We start from the raw sequence: 22,160 nt of genomic DNA, 5'->3' as shown, positions 1-22,160 counted from the left end.
TGACTTTGAAGCTGAGCAATCATACACCATGGTGGTGAGTGCAGTATAAAATGCCTAGGTAGACAGAGAGAGAGAGAGAGAGAGAGAGAGAGTAGATCTCTTCTATGCTATCCGGGTGCTGTCTTCTGTTCATTGGGGCATTTGCTTGGCTCCATATGATCCTGATATTGAACCAGGGACCCCAGAAAGGGCCATTTGTGGTGCATTGTTTCAGCCTCTCTCTCTCCCCTGTCAACTCTACAGGTGAACATTCAGCATGAGTGCAGGTTCACACGTTTGTGACCCTCATTACTAGCCAGGCGCCCAGAGGAGGAGCAGGCTATGAAATCTGTCACTGCACAAGTTTCACGAGTGGTGCTGAAGGCCACCCAGAAGGGCTACCCTTGCACTGGCTGCCTTCTCAGGAGGCAAGTGGGGCATGAAGAGCTTAGCTGCATGGAGAAGCTGGGTAGCAAGAGCCTGAACTTGGCACAGGGGCACAACTGCCTCCTGTTCCTTATGGCTAGATGGGAAGCGTGTCCCCAGCCATGTTTCGTTTGTTGCAAGGGAGCATAGTATGAGACATGTGGAGAACCTGTGCCCCAGAAATACTTCATTAACCCCCCTGCCACCAACCCAGCCTATGGCCATGGGAATGACAGGGATGCTAAGGGTTGCTCCCTAAGTGTATCATTCGAAGGTACTTCCTTCCTTCCTTCCCCCACTTTGTCTGCCTTGTCAGTCTGGATTACAAAACTCCTTGAGGCGGGGACTGGGTGTAAAGTGTAGGAGAGTTGTAGGTTGTTATACATCTCTGTTGCACGTGGTGAGGGAGCAGTGGGGCGAGTGAATAGGGAGGGGCGATCCAGGGTGTGAGGTGGGTACATGAAGGGGATTGGTGGAAGCAGTGGCATGGGGGAGGGGAGGGGTCAGTGCATGGGATGGGAGCTGGGGGGCAGTGGGACTGGGATGGGGAGGGGTCCGACTTTGGGGAGGGGGCTAGGGGTGGCAGTGGGAGGGGGCAGGGTATGGAGAGGGGGCAGGGAGCAATGGGATGGGGAGAAGCTGGGGGCAGTGGAAGGGGTCGAGGTATGGGGAGGGGGCAGGGAGCAGTGGGATGGGGAAGGGCTGGGGGGCAGTGGGAGGGGTCGGGGTCAGGGTATGGGGAGGGGGCAGGGAGCAGTGGGATAGGGAGGGGCTGGGGGGCAGTGGGAGGGGTCGGGGTCAGGGTATGGGGAGGGGGCAGGGAGCAGTGGGCTGGGGAGGGGCTAGGGGGCAGTGGGAGGGGGCAGGGTATGGGAGGGGGCAGGGGTCAGGGTATGGGGAGGGGGCAGGGGGCAGTGGGATGGGGAGGGGCTGGGGGCAGTGGGAGGGGTCGGGGTCTGGAGAGGGTCTGGGGGGCAGTGGGAGGGGTCGGGGGCAGGTATGGGGAGGGGGCAGGGAGCAGTGGGCTGGGGAGGGGCTAGGGGGCAGTGGGAGGGGGCAGGGTATAGGAGGGGGCAGGGGTCAGGGTATGGGGAGGGGGCAGGGGGCAGTGGGATGGGGAGGGGGCTGGGAGTCGGGGCATAGGGAGAGGAGGGGAGGAGTCGGGCTATGGGGAGGGGCTAGGGGCAGTGGGAGGGGTCAGGGTATGGGGAGGGGGCAGGGAGCAGTGGGATGGGGAGGGGCTGGGGACAGTGGGAGGGGTCGGGGTCTGGAGAGGGTCTGGGGGGCAGTGGGAGGGGTCGGGGGCAGGTATGGGGAGGGGGCAGGGAGCAGTGGGCTGGGGAGGGGCTAGGGGGCAGTGGGAGGGGGCAGGGTATAGGAGGGGGCAGGGGTCAGGGTATGGGGAGGGGGCAGGGGGCAGTGGGATGGGGAGGGGCTGGGGGGGCAGTGGGAGGGGTCGGGGTATGGGGAGGGGGCAGGGAGCAGTGGGGTGGGGGAGCGAATGGGGATGGGGGATGGGGGTCAGTGGGATGGGGAGGGGCTGGGGATGGGGGCAGTGGGATGGGAAGGGGGCTGGGAGTCGGGCTATGGGGAGGGGGCAGGGAGCAGTGGGATGGGGGAGTGAATGGGGATGGGGGCTGGGGGGCAGTGGGATGGGGAGGGGCTGGGGGGGCAGTGGGAGGGGTCGGGGTATGGGGAGGGGGCAGGGAGCAGTGGGGTGGGGGAGCGAATGGGGATGGGGGATGGGGGTCAGTGGGATGGGGAGGGGCTGGGGATGGGGGCAGTGGGATGGGAAGGGGGCTGGGAGTCGGGCTATGGGGAGGGGGCAGGGAGCAGTGGGATGGGGGAGTGAATGGGGATGGGGGCTGGGGGGCAGTGGGATGGGGAGGGGGCTGGGAGTCGGGGCATAGGGAGAGGAGGGGAGGAGTCGGGCTATGGGGAGGGGCAGGGGGCAGTGGGAGGGGGGAAGGGAGGAGTCAGGCCCGGGGGAGGGGCGGGGCGGGGCGGGGCAGGGGGCGGGGTCAGCGGGCTCCCGCCCTGGCTGAGCGGAAGGGGCGTGGCCCGCCGGCTGGTTCCGGGGCCGCCAGTCGCCATGTCCGGGAGCTGCCGCCAGGGCCACACGGCGAGCCGGGCCATCCCCGCCAAGCGCCTCAGCCTGCCCGACGGGGCCGCGCTGCCGCCCGGCGACTACAGCACCACGCCGGGGGGCACGGTGTTCGGGACCACGCCGGGCGGTGAGCGGGGCCGGGGCCGTCGCGCTTTCGGGGCGGCGTTTGCCCCGCACGGCCGCGGCCGGGGAGCCCCCCCTCACGGGGCGAGCGGCGAACTCTGCGCCCCCCCCCCCGGCTGCCGTCGCGGGAGCCAGGCTGGCGTCGGGCGCCGGCCTGTGGCGATAGAAACCGGCCTCCCCGCACCGCCCGGGGCCCAGCTCGGTTGCGCCGCCGCCGGGGCTCTTCAGCGACCCGGGCCGCTCGACATCGGGGCCCTCTGAGCCGCAGCAACGGCGCCTCCGCCCGTCCCCCCCCGGGGTAGGCGCGCCTGAGCGCGGGGCGGCCCCTGGGAAACGCTCCTGTCTTGCCAGTGCCTTGCAGCTGCCGGGCCCTGCCGGGCTGTGGATTGGTGGCCCCTTTTCCGCCGCTTAAAAACGGGTTTCGCCCCCTGCCGCTGTGGGAAAGGCCCCCCCGCCCAGCAGCCCCGTGAAACTGACTGTATGGGAAGCGCTGCCAAACGCACAACGTAAATAACTAGGTGGGAGGGTTGTTTGTTTGTTTTTTAAATTAATCTTACATGCCAGTGACCTTAGGAGTTGCATGTAACGGTAGTCGTTTTAAAATTAAAATAAAATTCAGAGAGCAGCCTGAAGCTTAAATGGGTGTCTTTTTTTTTTTTTTTTTTTTTTTTTTAAAAACAAATAACACCACAACAATTGGGCTAGTCTAAGAAAGTTTGGACGCGGAAACTGAAGGTCTCTGTGTCTTTTGTACGAAGCATCTGTGCTGTTCTGAGAGCACAATCAATAGGAATTCTTAAACCTTAGGTGCCTCTTCCAATAATTGTGCCACAAGTGTAGGAGAATTAGGAGCCACTGGTGATTTCTCAGTAGGTGTTCCTATGCTGTGATAAGTTACAGTTGTAGCTCTCACATGTTTCATTCAAGTGAGCTGTAGCTCAGGAAAGCTTATGCTCTAATAAATTTGTTGGCCTCTAAGGTGCCACAAGTACTCCTTTTCTTTTTGGGGATACAGACTAACAGGGCTGCTACTTGGAAACATTCCATCGATGGGGGATCGTGAATGCGATGTAAGGAGGGTAGGAGAGGCAAAAAAAATTGAACAAATTCTTAAATGAAAACACTGTTTTGACTAGAAGAAGAAGTTAAATACTCAGAAGGCTGAAAGATAATCAGTTTAGAATAGGACAGATGTTTAAAAAATAGCAAAGGGATGGGGAAATTTTTCTAAATATCTAGTCACTAGTAGTATCCTTTATTTTCAAGAATTCTATTTAATTTCTCAGTGATCTGGATAATCCAGAGAATTAATATTTTAATGTGTGCCTGTTTATGGATTGAAAAATGTAGGGTGAGGTTAAAAAGCTCTGTAATAATGCACTTTGGTTCTGCTTGTTATCTGTTAACTTGCATTTTATTGCTGCTGGGTAGTTACCATATGTTTATGTTCTCATGCCTGCTCCCCTGTAATTATTAACAATGGACTTTTAATCTCTCTTTCCAAAAGTACTGTCAATAGTCTAAAATAAAATTCCTTCAAACTTCACTTTAAATGTACTGATCTGTAGACCAGCTTGAATTAAGAAATTACTAATAGTTCTTAATCTAGTACAGTCTCACTGATCTTCCTTGTGCTGATCCATAAACCCAGTAATTCTTATGAAAAGACCATTGCACTGTTCAGTAGCAGAGACAGTTCTCAAGTGCAGTCCTGTTTTACATAAATACTTGTTCCTTTGGAAGGTTTAATTAAAAACCTTTAACAAAATGTTACCATCCCTTTACAGGTGTACTGTAAAGTATTGTAAACAATACATCAAGTTGCACTATTCAGAATAGAGGAGCAAATTTAATTAGCCATGGAACACCCATGACTAATTTTACAGAGCCAAATGTTCTCCACTTTAATCTCCCAAGTAGTTCCATTGAGGCAAACAGGATTTAGTGCCAAATCAGAAATCCCCAGTAACCGTCCTGGCCGTTGGTGCAAATTATCACAGTTTGGTTCTGTTGGTCTTAGAGGCCTGGTCTACACCTAAAACTTAAGTTGACCTAGCAGTGTCACTTATTGCTTGTCTACGCTACCACGCGGGGTCAATCTAAAATACGCAGCTTGAGCTACGTAAATTGTGTAGCTGAAGTCGACGTACTTAGATCTACTTACTGTGGTAAGTCAACAGCTAACGCTCTCCCGTCGACTCCACTTGCACTCCTCTTTCTGATGGAGTATCGGAGTCGACAGAAGAGTGCTCAGTGATCAATTTATCGCGACTATACTAAACCGCGATAAATCGACCCCTGCTGGATCAATCACTGCCCACCAATCCGGCGGGTAGTGTAGACAAGCCCTCAGACTGAGGGACATAGTTAAACCAACCTAAGCACTGGTGTAGACACTGCTAGGTTGGATGAAGAATTCTTCCATCAACCTAGCTACCCCTTTTGAGAGGGTGGATTTACTACACTGACAGAAAAACCCCTTCTGTCTCTTTAGCAAGTGTCTGCCTTGCAGCAACATAGCTGCAGCTCCACTGCTGTGCTATAGCGCTTGTAGGACGGACAGACCCGTAGTCGGTTCTGAGGAAGTTTGGAAGGGCAAATATGTTCTCTGTGGCTTTTGGAGAGAATTACCATGAGATTTAAAATTGGTTTGACTATTTATGATCTGCCTGATTCTGATACGTTCCAAGCAAACTCAGTACGTGTTTTCTTTCTTTACCTTGGGTGAAAATGAATGAATGAATTGGAAAAATCCAAATATCAACCCCCAGATGTCATGTTGAGTCATTATGGGATGATATTGGAATGTGATTTCTCAGAGAAAACCACATGAGAGCTTGACCATTTTGTGTTCCTGAAATAGTCACTTTAGTCTCATGTCAATATTATAGAATGAGTGGGCTTTTAGTTCTTAAATGATTTATTTAAGGCCACTGATTAGAAAACGCTTCACAGCTACCAACTTCTGCAGGCTCTGTGGCAATAGGCTAAACTCCATTCTGCAGAAAGAAAGGGAAATAATTTGCTTTTTGAGTCATTGGACATGTGTGAGTTAGCTATCCTTTACTTCTTGACCCCTAGTTCTGGCTTTAGGATGTCTCCACTGCATAGAGTCTAACAAAGTTGAGCTCTTCCTTGACTAACGTGTCCTGAGGTGACCCTGGGAGAGCTGTAACCCTCAGATGTACTGCCAGCGTCCCTCACGTACACTGTTGGAAGTGGAGTTCCCTTTATCTAACTTGCTGTTTTCAGTGGCATCAGGAAAACACCCTCCAGTCACCCAAAGGAGTTAGTGAGTCCCCAGAATGTACTTAGTGAATGGAAATGTTCCTCCTGGGAGAACATCTGAGCACTAATTTGGGCCCTCTGGAAAGCCAGGATCCTCCATTCGCAGGAACATGTGGGCAGAGATGTTCACATGGGGCTAGAGTAATTCCTGGGTCTGTAAAATTCAGCAGCTGAAGTAGATTTAAAACCTTTGAATTGTGGTTCACTGTGGGTCTAATAGTCATGGTGCCACAAAACTGAGCTCAGGATTCAGATGCACCATCTCGGAATTGTTACCTGATCCTTCTATGTTCCAAGAGCCCATCAGAACGGGATCAGAGAGCAGGGGAAAGGACCCGCTACCCTGTGGCAGCACAGGAGGTGAAAAGTGGTTTTCATTTGCAGCAGTCAGAAACAAAAAAATTAATAAAATTAAATCAGACCTCAGCACCAAGAAGTGAGAGTGGGAGGGTTGTGGGGAAGAAACAGTCATAACCTTTAAACCTACGGAGACAGTTCTTTTTAATATTCCACTCAGGGCTTGTCCTGGATCCTTGTCTAACCCTCCAGGGCACATGGGTATTTACCTTCTTTCTACTAAGTAAAATCCACATCAGCTAATTGCTTGGGAGCTATGGCCAGCTCAGCTTCGGCACTCAGTTCCTTGATGTAAAGACACATCATGTAGAATGTTATTGTCCGTGGATTGAAATGAGCAGTGGAGAGTGGGTGATTTTGAGTGTAGCACTCTGATTGCTGGCAGAGGGATTTGTCAGTGAGAAGAATGTTTCTACGTTTTTGGGGGTGTGTGTAGTGCTCTGGGTTGGGAAGGCTTCTCTGTGCTGTGTATGCTTCCAGCTCAATATACCCACACCATACCATACAATTTTTGTGGCTAGGGGGAGGCTGGTTATCTTGTCCATCTTGACCAGAAGGCAGTTGAGAGAATAAAGTATGCTTGGCCATGCCGCGAGAATGCTGAATGACCCCTAAAATGAACCAAAGGCAGCAGCTGAAGTCACGCATGGCTTTTTAATGAGTTCAGCAGCTGGGGAGCTGCAGCAGGTTGTCACTGTAAGGGCCTGAGCCTGCATTCCTTGTTCACCCTACACTCTCTGAGAGTCAGTGGGAGCCTGGGGCACACAGGGAATGCGAGGTTGGGCTCAGGGACCATACAGTTAACAGGTTAGAGCCATTAAACTTTTGAAGACAATAACTGCTGAGCCAGAAACATGTTAGCATGTTAGCATGACTAGGATTTAGTAACTTGTGCATCACTTCCAAGAGGTATATCAGTGTCTTTAAGAAGGAAACTGGTGGGTCAGGATGTCAAATTCTGGAAAAAACCTCTCTCTTAATTGGGAGTCTATAGAGCACTAGTCTAAGTTTGCTAGGGTTTCAAGGAGCTTTCTTTGTTCCTCCTGTTTCCTGAGATCTTTGATCAAAGTATCACAGCTATTACTGATACACTTCATACTTCTAATGAATTTAGTTTTGATGGGAACGTTATCAACAAGGACCAGATGCCCCTCCTCCAGTTACATAGTTCAGGGATGTGCTCAGATACTACCTCTTGGATGCCAGTACAAAACCCACATAGAGAGGAAGACCAACCAGAAGCTTATAGAAGAGAGCAACTTTTGCTATTCAGAACCCCCTGTGCATATCTGGGGCTCTATTGGAAATGAGGGAGCAAACCCATGAATCAGCTGTCCTGGGACAGGGAGTAAAGCTGTTGCAGGTTGTTTCACCAAATGGTTCTTATAATAGGGTGAATTGAAACTGAGATTTTTTGTTAATAGATTTGCATGCTTCTCTGATGGAAGGGGCCCTATTTATGAACCTTGAACATCCATCCATCCCCTGGTGTTGACAACTGTTGTAACAAATCAAAGTAGGGTATACAGGTTATTTAGTTTCATAAGTAATAGCTCAAGACATGTGACTCTGCATGAATGAATGTAAACCAGGAATTGCAGTTCTTCAGCCTGTTACGAAATGTACTCCTAGTACCTAGTATACTAACTGCAGTTCTAGGAACTCGTCCTTATTTTGTAAGTCTTCCAGCTACCAAAGGCTATAACTGCAGGCTAGGGTTGTTTCTTTATCCGAATCCTGATTAATTGCACTTGTACTGGAGCATAGATTTGAATTGGCGACATTGCTAGTATAATTCTACTTCCTTGATCTGTAGAAATTAGTCACAATTATCTTCAATTTTGAAAAGGTTCCAATGTCTTGGAAAATCATTAGCATAATTTCCTCGAAATTTAATATCTAGTTACATGACTTTACAGCCATGATATGGACTATATGAGTGTGCCTAGCATTCCAGGAGAGATGTTATCTCTGATTTCTTCTTGTCCACATGCATACCACCAGCTGAGAACATGGGGGGCTGGAGGGAGGGAAGGGATTCCTTTGTCCTGTTTGGTTGGATGTGGGTAACGTATTAAATGTCCAATCCTGAAATGAGATGTTGCAGCCCTCTCCTCGGAATGCTGTTTTGAATTCTTTCTATATTATGGACGTTGTATCTTTGGAGGGATCTTTTTACTCTGGTTTGATATTTTTCCAACATCAGATGCCTCGGTAGGGGAATGGGCGGCTCGGCCCACACAATGTTCCTTTTAAATCCTTGCAGGGAGCCTGAACTCTGCCATCACCTCAAGATTTGCTTTCTGCCCGCTAATAAAGATGTAATTTTATTCTGCTCTAACAAACCAGCAACAATAGGGTGGGGTCCCGTTCACCACTAAAATAAACAGCAAATAAAATGGGAGTGATGTCTTGATTTTAGTTCTGTAATCCTGACAAATGTAAATGAAGTTTTCTGAGCTGGACAGCCAGCCCAGACCGCATAAAGGCAATACCTCCATGCAGAAAACTCTGCTCCAATAACATTAAACATCTGACTTAACAAGGAGAGGCAATTTCCACTACAAATTTCCTGATCTAGCTGCTTAAACATGTGGGCTTTCAGAATTATAGGTAGTCTCAGAAAAGCATGTGAAATTTATATACTGCAGCCACAAGGGAGATGGGATGAGACTAACAGAAGCAGTTTAAATCTTAATTTGACTGATTTTTTTTCCCGGTTTTGGAGGAGCCTAAATATTATTTTCATGTAGACTTTGTAACTAGGTGTTCACTGGGAGGCAGTGTGTCCTAGTGCGTTGAGCACTGGACTGGGTCCTGCATTCTGTTCCCAGCTCTGCTACTGGCCTCTCTGTGGCTCAGTTTTATGTAAGTTAGGGCTAATATTACTTGCTTTCCTTGTAAAGCACTTTGAGATATGCTAAAAGCTGACAGTATTTCACATTTTTCCCCTCTAGGTACAAGAATTATTTATGACCGGAAGTTTTTGATGGAATGCCGCAATTCCCCAGTTGCCAAAACCTCACCTTGTGACCTTCCAGATATTCCAGGTGTTACCAGTCCAAATGTGGAGGAGTTGAAGATTGAAAACAACCATGTCCACAATTATGAGGAAAAGGTGGGCGTAGGTGAGTGCCCCCTTCCCCCCCCCCCCCCCCCCCAGGCAAAGCCTGAAAATAACTTGCACCTTTTTTCCTTGGAAAATACACAAGAGCACACCCGGACTGGAGCCAGAATATTGTTATAACAGCTCGTGAGGAATTGAGGCTATATGTGGATACAGGCTAAATCAAGATATCTCTGGGTCTGACATTGTTCTTATACTGACCTCATCGCTGTAGTATGAGCACCTTCCAGTAATGCATTAACATCTATCACGCGTGGTTCCCTCTGTCTCATTCATATTAATTTAGCAGCGGTGAAACATATTTCTGGATTAACAGCCCTGGAGAGTGAATCCTCTGTCTATAGAACAGGTGCAGCCCAACTTTGCCTGTTGCGTCCTTTGCTAATATGCTTCTTCCTTACACCAGAAAGGTATGGGGATGAAAGGGGAATTGAGTTTGTGGCCCATACAGTTCTTGATCTCTCTGCAGATATGTCTAGTCTCAAGGACCAATTACTGTAAATTGCACTATCAGTATTGTGATGTGGGCATATGTCCACTGAAAACTAAGTAGGTTGAATTTTCTAACTTAGCTCACATCAACCACTGAGCAAGATTTGGCTGGCAACTTTTGGTCACTGTCTCACTCCCCTGGCTCCAAATATCAAAACTGATCAGCTTACAAGTCAAAGTAAGATTTTTTTCCTCTTCTGGCTCAGTTTGGTACCTGAAAAGTTTCTTCTTTATCACTGGCAATAAGGAGTGTAACAGAGCTGACCATTTATGTAGTGTGCAGTGTTGTAGCTGTGTTGGTCCCAGGATGTTAGAGACAGGGTGGGTGAGGTGATATCTTTTATAGATCAGCTGAGTAGTAGCGTCATTGCTTATACTGGCATCTTATCAAGAGCAATCATACATGCAACAGTAATTGCATCACGCTGTGCTGACTAAAAATTACATTTGCCTCTTGTTGCAAATAGAAACCCACATTCATGGTCAAACGTGTCATAGGGAAAAGGTAGAAAATACTTCTGTTGTGGATTTTTTTGAGAAGGGTTCCAAATGAAAAACGGAATTCTCCTCTCAGATGCATCATGTTTCTGAGGCTCTGTGCGATCTGCACTGGCAGAGTGCCTGCTCACAGAGTAGATGTTCTTTATGTAGAAGAAGAGCAGAACATCAGACCACATAGGGGGAAAACCATTCCTCTTAAGACAGAGCAAACCGCCATCTCTCACAACAGTTCTCCAGCAAGACTTAGTCCCTGTACACAGCAGGCTGAGAGTTTCCCCAATCTTCACTGCCACATCCAAACTTCTATGCTCTTGTGAGGCTGCTGATCTGAGTGTCACATCCGTGTAGTGTTTGATATTTAACATAGGACTTCAAGTACTCACCTGCATTTTTGTCATTTCTTTTCAACAGGCGAGGAAGCTCAATTTGACATGGACATCTAAAGTATGTGTCCTGAGAGTGCTTGTCTGGTGAAGAATGGGACCTCAGTGTGAGGGTTCCCACCAGCTAGGCTTTTAGAATAGCCGTGCTTTTCTGAGTGACTTGCTCTTTCCTGCAAAGGGCAGTCCATTCGCTTTGACTGAGAGCAGAACACATCCTATTACGTGAGGACTGAAAGCATCAACTGATTCATATGGGTATAAATCCATGAGTATGGCTCCTGCTGGCAATGGGCAACAGTGAGAGGAGGAAAGCTCTCTGATTTTTTGTTTCACATTTCTATGCCTTTGTTAATTGATATATATCAGTACTGTAAAGGTGACAGAAATGTAATATCAGGGGAGAAATAAAATCATTTGGGGTCTCCAGGTTTGGCTATTAATGCCATAATGTGGGTATTTGGTCTTTGTTGAATATAGCAAGCAAACTGCTACCTATTACTGTGCTGGAAAGATAGATATACTAGGGCAATCCCACACACTAGATGGAGGCCAGAGTCTTTCATACAAGGGCCTGGCCATAAGTGCTCCAAAAAGAGACACGGGGCAGCCCCCACTGATGTACCTTAGAGTGCAGGTGATGGAGTTCCCCCTTGGTGTGCTAGAGGATGGATCTGGCTGGGGCCACCAGAATCAGAGACCACCTGCACTATGATCAGAGGGGCTGGGTGCATCCTGCAGCACTTGACCAGTGAATGGGGCTGCCTACCCTGTGTGTCCCCTGTCATGTGCTTTGGGAGGTGAGGGCAGCCTAGTCTCCTGCTTCTCTTGCTTTCCTTGAGCTGGTCCTGTGGGTGGGTGTTCCCACCCCTCTTCCACAATGTGTCATTGGGCCTCTACCCCCAGAGCCTCTCCACCCCTCCCCCCCACACCACCTCAGCCCACTGAATGACATCCAGCCAGTCTGGCTTCAGACTGCATTCGCAGCACATCTGTACACACTCATGCCCCATAGCATCCATTTCCTTGCTCTTATGTCCCACACAGGGTGGCAGGACCTGTTAGTGCATGGGGAGGATGAGGAACTCTAGTGGGCCAGAGTATACACTCTGGGCCCACCAGGGATATTGGTGGCTCCTCTGTGGAACCATGAGCACAGGCGTGTATGTGGCATGGTTCACAAATTCCCTGACACTTATCCCTTATGCCATGAGAGGGAGACCCTGGCATACACCCGTGTAGCGCATCAGGTTGCAGCCCCTCTGCTAGCTCTTCCCAAACCTCTTCCTGAGGTTCTGGCTGCACTTTTCCCCACACCTACTGATTTATGGACACCCAATCCAGGACTCCACATTCACAGGACAACCTTGTCAGCCTCTTCCTGGCACAGGCCAAGACAGCTATCAATCACTCCAGGAGGGGCGGGTGCTCTGCAACTTGGGGATTATTTCCAGTCGTGTCTCTGGGCAGTATCCATTGACTCCTTAGACAACTCTGAGGAGTGGTAGGCCTTGCTGAGGGTTCTCTGCACAATGTCCTCCTCTGGAGTCCTCATTTTTAACCTGTGACCTCACTCCTGTTCCTGTTTTCTCCTTCCTTGTCCCATGGATGCCATTGTGTCCTGGGCTTAATGGTTCCTCCCTGTTAATTGGGAGGGGCAGGCCTTTAGGTTTTGAGGAAGGACCTAGACCTGCTGGGCCTTTAATCCTGCAAATAGCACATGCTGATAATCCCCATTACAAAACATGTAGAATGCCCCAAAGCCCAGATAGCCTTTTAAGACTGAGGTCACCTTTAATGCTTCCAAGGACTCCTAGAAATCCACAACACTCCAATGTCTAGTCACTTGCAAGAGATTGAAACATGTCTTCCCAGCGTGCTTCCAGAATGAGTTCTCAAGCCCTGTGTCAATAGAGGCTCTGTAGCCAGCTCCTCTGGTGGTTCATCCTTTCGAAGCACCCCAAAACACCCCTCTTGCATACAATCACCTCCCCTCCTCCCTCAAAAGAGGATTTAATAGCTTCCTTCTATAGCAGGGCAAGCCTCAGCAAGCCCACAGGTGGAAGCTCTCTGTAGCCCTAAAAGGAGACACCTGTAGTTATGTCTGATTAAGAGGAGCAATTCAGCTGCCCTTAGCTCCTAGAGTGGAGCCTGCAGCAAGTCTCCTACCTGCAGTAGAAAGGACCCCAACATCTGTCCCCCACTATACCTAGCATCTCCTTCAAGGTAGGTAAGTCTGAGCCTCCAGTTCAAGTGTATTGATTAGGGACTCCCTGCAATCCCTCTTCAGCCAAACCACTAAACCCTTTCATCATATAAATGATGACTACTTACCCTAGTTCTCTCTCGAGTGTCTCTTCTCTCTGACCTATGTTAAAATTCTTGCTTAGAGCTTGTCTTTCACCAGATCACTTTAGTACAGGGCACCAGGCCCAATCCAGCGTTTCTGTACTGACAAAGCTAATTAAAATCAATAATTTTGCTGGAGTCAGGACAACTGGATCAGAGCAATGCTTGGTAGCAGGTTGCAGACAGCATATTAGTGTCTTGCTAGCTAGATACTGTCTTTAAATTCTGACAGATTTCAGAGTAGCAGCTGTGTTAGTCTGTATTTGCAAAAATACAAAATTCAAAATGCAAAAATTCACAGAATTTTTAAATTCTGAGTTTCCTTTATAATTCTCTGCTTTTATTAGGCTGGGATTATTTATAGCTTGACGATAAATACCAGCTTTGACCTGATGTTTAGTTTTCAATGCTATTGAAGGCACAATAGGCTGCTGGTGTTGTCTGACTGGGTGCTCCAGGGAGGGCGTGAACACAGTGTAAAGCATTGGGATGTGGATTGGAAGTGGGGCTTTCCACAAGACTATCCGGGGGGGGGGGGGGGGGGGGAGAAGGCAGATCATGTGTCTTCATCTGCTTTTTACTGTTGAAAAGTCTGCTAATGAATTACATTAAGGACACATCACATTAAACTACTCTGAAACCTGTCATTAAATTACTCTATTACTCTGAGAATTACAAAGGAAACAAAGACAAAAGAAATGACACCAATCAAACTGCATTGAAGATAAGGTTTGAAATGAAACACTTGCAATCTGACAGGAACGGGTATTTCAGCAGTCACTCCATCCCTATCTTGACACTAGTGCTGAGCACGTGTGTAGGGTTTTACTGTGATCTGTATCCAGGGAGCTTTTCCTACCATTAGCAGAATGTGTACAATAGAGCAAGTTACTACTGGAACTTACTGCTTCTCTTTGTTAATTGGTAAATCCATATGCACCTCGCTTGGTTGAGTTTTCTTTGTTTCGTTAAAGTGCTGGAAGCTATGCACAAGAGTTGATCGTATTCACGTTTTCCAAAAGGAATCCAATCTTGCAGTCACTGATATAACCAGCACAGAATTGGGGGTAACAGCTTAGGTGCTTTGTGTCTGTGCTGAGATGGCTTTTCTGGAGCAGTATCCAGATTGGGCGTTAAAGATACCGGCACAAATATCTGAACCACCAGAGCAGAACTTAACATTTCAACTATCTTATCAAAATTACGGATGTTGTAGAGAGAAACCAGAGGGATTAGCACATGACATGGACTATTTGCTCTAAATAAACACCCGTAAACAGTATCTTTCAGGCCTGCTCCATGCAGTTTCTCAACCAATGTAACTATTTTGGTAAGGGAGTGGTGGGGGGGTTTTTTTTGTTTGTTTGTTTTTAAATTGAAATAGTTATACTGGTACAACCCGGCGGGGGGACAGTTCTCTCAGTACAAAGGTGTCTTGGAGCATTATAGCGTTTTCCCTTTCCCAAATCTATACTGATCTAAAACTGCATCCACACGAGGGGAGGCTGTACTGTTTTAACAGCACTGGTATAGTTAAAGCAATACAACTTCTGTGTGTAGACAAGCCTATGCTGTGCACTCATTATCTTGAGAGACCAGTTAAGTTTGGCTCTGCAGAGAACTAGATTACATGAGTTTCCATACTCCAGGATGCTCAGGTCACATTTTAAAAACAGGGTTTTTTCAAAACAGCTGAGGGACACTGGCAGGCAAATGACAAGATGAGCCATTTACAAAACAACTGTTACATATTTGACGCTTCAGGGTTTTGCATAGACTGCAGGATAAGCCCATTCTAAACAGATTTTTCTCTATTAGAGAGCATGCTGTGATGTTTATCCAGCATCAGGTTACAATAAGGAGCAAAGTTATTATGGATTTCATGCAACCTAAGTGTATCTAATCTGAACTATCAAAAGCAGCTCTGTTGTAGGAATACCGGCTACAGGAGTCATACGTGATGTTCCTTCCCCTTTCCAAGGGGTGACAATAGATCTGTTACAGGAAATGTTGCACAGTTTATAGGACAGCCTGCAATAAGCTGCTACAAAAATAAAAAGGCATGTCCAGCTGATTTGTCTCTGGAAAGATAGTCTCATTTTTGTGAGAGTTTCTCAGCCCATGGGATTCTTTAACAAAGCTCAGCTAGGAAGGGATGTTTGACACTGTAGGTGTTTGTTTTGGTGCAAAAGTGGCTGGACATTTATTCCCATTAAAATCTTTATGTGCTCCCAGTTGGACTCTTCAGATGAGCACTGCCTCTTGCTAGAAGTAATCACGGTAAATTAACTTCACTGATTCTGTTTCCCACATCATCTACAATAGACACATTGAACATATTGCAAATACTTCCAAATATCATTAATCCTTTTTGCAATTACGCATAGGCAGATACGTCATTTATGAGCTTAGGTCAAAGATTTTCAAAAGTGCCCAGTGACTTAGGTGTCTAATTTGAGACATCTTAACAGGCCCTACGTTTTAGAAAGCACTGAGCTCCCCTGCGATCCAAACTTTTTAAGGTTCTCATGTTGGACACCCAAAATCACTGTTCACTTTTAAAAATCTTGGTCATAAGAGCTCACATGTCAAACGAAGGAAGTATTATGGCCTGTTATACAGGAGATCATAGTAGATGATCGCAATGGTCCTTCCAGGATTTATATTCTGGTTTCAGAGTAGCAGCCGTGTTAGTCTGTATTCGCAAAAAGAAAAGGAGTACCCGTGGCACCTTAGAGACTAACAAATTTATTAGAGCATAAGCTTTCGTGAGCTACAGCTCACTTCATCGGATATGAATCAGACACTTGGCCCCAGAGCCACAAAGGTATTTAGGCTCCTAACTTCCACTGAAATAAACAAATGAAAGGAGCCTAAATATCTTTGTGGATCTGGGCCTTGGCCCTTGCTTCATCAAAGCCAGTGTAGCCTCCACAGGTGATTCATACTTGATGCTTCAAAGAAAGGCAAAGTATCACCATGAAGCACCTAGTCAAGTGTGAAATGCTCTAGTGGAAGGCAGAATTCCTTCCTGACTCCTGGAGCGATCGGCCCTGAAGCCTGAGATTTGATTACCTATATATTTTCCTTATCCTAAATTGCTTAGAAATTGTGTTTTGCAAGTTCCAAAGAGCTTGGTCATATCCAAAGCATGCACAGAAAACTACAATTGATCAAATAAATCACTGAATAACTTTTTGGTAGATTCCACAATATCTTTTAAATAAGCTATTTGATGTTCGTTATTATCCCCCATCCAGTTATAAAGCTGGGCTGATAATTTAATAAATACAATAGTACCCTGATTTTATGAACATTTATCTTATGAATGACTTCTTACATGAACCAAAGAAGAGACGCAGCTTCTCTCAAATCAAGAAAAATAGGGCATGCTGTACTGTATACATCTGTCGCCATTCATTATGTAGTTTTGCGATGTTCAATTTTATTAACCCCCCCCCAATTAGTTCATAAAATAGGAGTCCTACTGTATATTCATGAATAGTTTATTGGAACTACATGCTATTTTAAAAATACATGTTGATTTATTGTGTATTCACCTGGCTGGTCCCCTGACAGTGATTCTCCATTGCATTCATTAATCCTTACACCAGTCCTCTGAGTTTGTAAGCAGTAGGAGTCTCAATTTACAGATGGAGCAACGTTGGCCCAGATCTTGCCCCCCAAAGATTACAAGGGAGATTCTGGAAGAGCTCTGGAGAGTGGTGCTGCCTTATAGCCCTCTGCTCTGACCACTCTGTAGCCCTCCTTTCCAGGGCAAGGTACAAGAGTGGGAGATTGCCTCCCACTCCTTTGTTCTAACTACTAGGTAACACTGCATCCCCAAGCCCTGAGGAACCTTAATTTTCCTCTCTTTTTGCATAAGATGTGCAAAGAGCAGCTAAGCCCTTCCAATACAGATCTCTGTGTTTTCTGGGGTTCATTACTTGTCTGTAAACCATGTGCTAAAATACAGGCTTAGCTGCCAGCCTAGTGCAAGTGTTGCCCCTATCATTAGTACCCACAGACCTGCCACATGTTTAATGGCAGGTGATTAATGGAATTGTTGATTGGGTTGAAATAGCACAGCTGGGATTTTTTAACATAATGGTCTGAGTGACAGCATTCGCATTAGATTTCCTGTCTCTTGTCACGTTGCCTCATCTTTATGTGGAAGCCCAGTCCCCAGGTATTTTGCATGGTTTAAAAATCCCTATTATTCCTTGCTGACTGTTTTTCGGCTCACTCCTTTCTAAGCCTGGAAATCAAACCCCTTTTCTTACACAGATTGTGTTTTCTTTGTTGCATGTGTGCATTGATTCCTTGGAAAAACAGTTTTATAACATGAGCGCCCACTGGCTTGTTGTTGCAGAACCCTTCATAAATGCTGGGCTGTGTATGTTGGTTTGTTGTTGTAGGGTCACTTTTTTGTACTGGGCTGCATACACTGATTTGCTCCTTGGTGCTGGGCTTTGCCTGCTGGTTTGTTACAGGATAGCATGTGAGTGCTGGGCTGCGTATGTTGCTTTGTTATTGAAAGGCTGGTTTGTTTCGTAGCATTGCTCAGGAGTGCTGGGTGGGTGCTGCAGTTTTTATTTTTTTGTTTGGTGAAAAAATTGAAACCTATTGCTTGATAAAGCAAGGCCACAGCGGAACAAACTTCCTAACAGCCATGAGCCTGCAGGAGCCATCTCTGGGGCTGGGAAGGTAACCCTTGATCTCTTTGCTCAGACTGCTAACGCAGGGCCAAACAGAAAAGGAGTACTTGTGGCACCTTAGAGACTAACAAATTTATTTGAGCATAAGCTTTCGTGAGCTACAGCTCACTTCATCGGATGCATTTCCAAACAGTAAATGACTGAAACCTCACTAAGGAGGAAATGGAGTCTCCTTTAAACAACAGCATGACACAATGTGTTTTCCTGTTCTAGTCGGGTGGAAATACACAATGGCTCGACAATGCATATAGGTTTCCTAACTGGTACGGATAAAACTAACTTTCCTGTGTTCAAGGGAGACCCAGCTTAGCTATGTCCCAAAGCAAGCAAACCTAGAGTTTACACAGCAAATCTAACTGCTTTCCTCTGGATAGCCTCAGGCTCACTGAGAGGGGTCACTCCCCAAGAGGTATGTTCCCCAATGGGACAAAGAGGGCTGTGTACCAGCTCCTGGGGAACCAGAAATGGTGCTGCTAAGCTGTGGATTGTGAGGGAAGTAGCACTGCAGAAAATCCACCTGTGTGTCTCCAAACTTTCTAGACATTAGCTCTTCTCCTGGGGGGTTAACAGGTAGGAATGCATTTGACATCAGCTGTTTGCTTCTTTCTCACGTGGTTAGTAGCCTTCTCCTTAGCACACCTTTAATCCCAGTGAGAGTGACCACCCTGCAGGCATTGGAATGCAAAGCTGTCTGAAAATGATCAGTGCAAATCTGTCACTAGCTGCTAAATGCACTCTGCAGCTTTGGAAGTCTAGCTGCTGCATTTGTGTTGGGGTGACATGTCAAGCACAGGGCAAACCTCCTCCCAATTCACTTCCCATTTCTCAGCAAGCGGAGGTGATAAACATGGCTAGCAGAGCCTGCCTCTTGGGTTTTGTATGCACACCAACCCATCGCAGACCCCTGGGTGGGCACTTTTATTTCTAGGTAATCGTGGCTTAATCTGGTTCAGCTTCAACCTGTTCCTGACTGATTGATGCTAACCTGAAATAAGCCTGATTTAAACCAAAATCAGACTCTCCACACAGGGGTTTGCAGTTGTAGTTTAACTAAATGGGTTTAAAATTGTGCCTTTAGTTAACCCAGTGCCTTGAAAAACAGATAGGAAAGAGAGGTTGGTGTTACACGCAGGTGTGTGATAGTGAATGAGAGCCTTTATCCTCTGGTTGGGTTGCAAACCAGTGACTGCCTGTCATTACCGCTGGTGGGCTTTCTAGGGGCCTGGGTCCATTTCCTACCACACAGGCATCTGCATCACCACAATCAGCACTAAGGATCGCTCTCCATGGCCATCTCCAAGCAGCCTGGCCCCTCAAGGATTCAGGTTTTGTTCCCATTATATGCAACACAGGAACTGTCTGAGCTAGAAGAATCCTTCAGCGCAGGGGACTCGGGGCCCTTAGGAAGTCAGGGATCAGTGGAACCCCATCAGAAACAACCCCCCACACCCTGCCCTCATCTACCCCTTCAGGGTGCGATGGTCTCATCTGCTTGTGTTTGTACAGAACCTAGCCCAGTGTGGCCCTGCTCCCTCACTGGGGCCCCTAGGGGCTGCTGCAATACAAATAATAACCATAATAGGGGCACGCTGTCCACGGAGCGGAGCACCCCAGGAACTGAGCAGGCAGGAGGCCCAAGGCACAAGGCCAGCCTTGCTTTCCGTTGCACCAGTATGAGACTCCACTGAACACACTGTTCCTTCTCCTGCCCCCTGTGAAACAGAGCAGAGTGTGCCCCCAGTATACTATCCCCCCGAGCCTGCAGCCCAACTTCCGTAGGGAGACACTTGCACCTCTGCCAAGTCTCCTTCATCAGTGGTGTTCTTTCTGCACAGGTTCTAGCGGGTCTTGTCTCCCCCCGCAGACACGCCTGCAATCTGATCCATTTAAAGGATCAAGCCCTGTTAATAATTTTTATGCATTGTGTTTTATTTCTGGCACGAGTGCTTTCAGTGCTAGCCAATGCTGGGAAGTGCAGAGACTGTAGGACCTTATGGCAAAACCTTGTCAAAGTGAATAGGGAGGAGACTCTTTAAAGACCAACCGGATTTCCCTCTCTCTTCAGTTCCTTCTGTTGGGTTTTGCATCTAATCCATAGTGGATGAATCCTCTATTCAGTTCTTCAGGGTAGTTGCTCAAACCTCTAACACTGTTACCATTAAGTTCTATGGGGATTTTCCATAAGGGGATAAAACTGAGAAGTAAAGGGGAGGGAAAAGCAGACTACAAAGGCTTTGTCATTGTCTACACTTAAACTGCTCCAGCAGCACAGCTGCAGTTGTGCCATGGTAGCACTTCAGTGTAGACGCTCAGGACACTGATGGGCAGGGTTCTCCTGTTGCTGTATTCGTCCACCTCCCAGAGCTGCGGTAGCTAGGTCAATGGAAGAATTCGTCCCTCAACCTAGCGCTGTCTACACTGGGGGGGTAGGTCAGTCTAACTATGTTGCTCAGGGGTATGGATTTTTTCAAACCACTGAGTGACAGAGCTGGGTCGATGAGTTAACCTTTCCTGGAGAATGAAAATCTCCACTTAACTTCAGGGTCAGTCTGAGGGCTGGTCTACACCAGAAACTTACATTGGCATAGCTGTTTCTCTTCTGGGTGTGAAAAATCCACACCCCTGTGAGACATCGTCAGCTGACCTGACTCCCAGTGTAGGCAGCGCTAGGTCGATGGAAGAATTCCTGCGTTGACCTAGCTACCACTTCTTGGGGATGCGGATTCCCTGTAATGGCAGGACAACCCCTCCTCTCGCTGTCCTGAGGGTCTGTGCTGAAGGGCTACAGAAGTGCAGCTGTGCTCTTAGTCTGAATTTGGTATGAAGGTTCAGGGAGGATTTTACTTTATCTCACTATCTTAGGAATTTGTGAGATGCTCAGATGCTGTCCCTTAATGTCTCTCTTCTCACAACCCCTGTGAGGGAGGGCAGGGCTGCTAGGCCCATTTCACAAATGTGGAACTGAGGATAAAAATGTCAGAAGCTACTAGATGAGTAAGGGGACCAAGTCCCATTTCTAAAGCTAACTTAGGCACACAGTCGCCTACATTCCAAGGACTTCCACTGAGACTGAGGCTCATAAAAAGAACAGGAGTACTTGTGGCACCTTAGAGACTAACACATTTATTTGAGCATAAGCTTTCGTGGGCTACAGCTCACTTCATTGGATGCATAGAATGGAACATATAGTAAGAAGAGATATATACAATACACATGCATACAGAGAACATGAAAAGGTGGAATAAGAGGCTAGCTAATTAAGATGAGCTATTATCAGCAGGAGGAAAAAAAACTTATAATAATAATAAAGTGATAATCAAGATGGCCCATTTAGTGCAGACCCTGAACAGGTATTTAGGTGCCTAACTTCCATTCGTGTCTAGAGTCTAAATGGGACCTAGGCTCCCTACTCACTTGGGGTAACACTTTGTAAAGCCCAAGTGACTTCCTCTGGTCCCCCCTGCAGTCTGTGGTAGAGCAGGGAACTAATCTGAGTCCCAGCTAGTCAGTGCCCTGGCCATTGGGCCATCCTTCCTCTGAGCCAGTGCCTTATCCACACTCTTCAAAGGGGCCGTCTCCAGCTGAGCCAGTGGGTGAAAGGATCAGGCAGGGGAGGTGGAACCAGTGCTCCCCTCTGGCCCAGGTGCTGCCCAGGCAGGGCCTAATCAACAGTTTGCTTTACCATTACTCCTGTTCCTCTGATAAGCAATTTTCCCATAAACAGCCCTTCAGACTGTTTACTCCACTCGCTCCTTTTCATATGGATCCAAAGCAAACTCCCCTTATCTTCCCCTCCTTGAACTCCAGCTCGGCCTTCCTGAGGGTGGATATTGTTAAGCAAACAGGCAAGTGGTAAGTCCCACAGGTTTCCATTGCTGACAGAGACCCTTGCAGGCCCTGAGCTGCAGAATGATCAGGCTAATGCTATCTGCAAACTTACACTGCCGTCAGGTCAAGGACAGCAGACTGGAGCAATGACTCAGACAGTCTCTCAGGAATCTGGCCTCATGCATTGAGAGAGGAAGCTAAAAAGATTCTGAGGTTCAGTGTTTATAGATCCCCAGGACGGAAGGGACCACTGTGATGATCTAGTCTGACCTCCTGCACGACACCGGCCCTAGGGCTCCCCCGTAATCATTCCTGGTCCACTAGCGCATAGCTTAAAAGAAACCAGTCTTGATTTAAAAATTGCCAGTGGTGGAGAATCCACGACAGACCTTGGTAAATTGTTCCACTGGTTAATTACACTCACTGTTAAAAATGGGCACCTTGTGTCCAGTCTGAATTTGTCTAGCTTCAACTTCCAGCCATTG

At 47.5% G+C, this 22,160-nt stretch overlaps 2 protein-coding genes across 2 annotated transcripts in view; both read left to right on the top strand.

Moving 5' to 3' along the window:
- The first annotated feature begins 2,456 nt into the window (after positions 1-2,456).
- LOC119848811 (eukaryotic translation initiation factor 4E-binding protein 1-like) lies at positions 2,457-11,209 on the top strand. Its single transcript, XM_038385053.2, has 3 exons — positions 2,457-2,639; positions 9,238-9,408; positions 10,812-11,209. Exons 1-3 carry the CDS (start codon positions 2,498-2,500, stop codon positions 10,841-10,843), a joined length of 345 nt encoding a protein of 114 aa, XP_038240981.1. The 5' UTR covers positions 2,457-2,497; the 3' UTR covers positions 10,844-11,209.
- A 1,781-nt stretch (positions 11,210-12,990) lies between these two features.
- ASH2L (ASH2 like, histone lysine methyltransferase complex subunit) overlaps positions 12,991-22,160 on the top strand; it is a 50,165-nt gene continuing 40,995 nt past the window's right edge. Inside the window, exon 1 of the mRNA XM_043502985.1 lies at positions 12,991-13,010. The gene's annotated coding sequence lies outside the window, so the exon portion shown is untranslated. The remainder of the gene's footprint in view (positions 13,011-22,160) is intronic.

Source organism: Dermochelys coriacea, chromosome 26, assembly GCF_009764565.3.
Source record: "Dermochelys coriacea isolate rDerCor1 chromosome 26, rDerCor1.pri.v4, whole genome shotgun sequence".
Classification (NCBI taxonomy): domain Eukaryota; kingdom Metazoa; phylum Chordata; order Testudines; family Dermochelyidae; genus Dermochelys; species Dermochelys coriacea.
The sequence above is the reverse complement of the archived record's forward strand: the minus strand, read 5'-3'. Positions and strand labels throughout refer to the sequence as shown.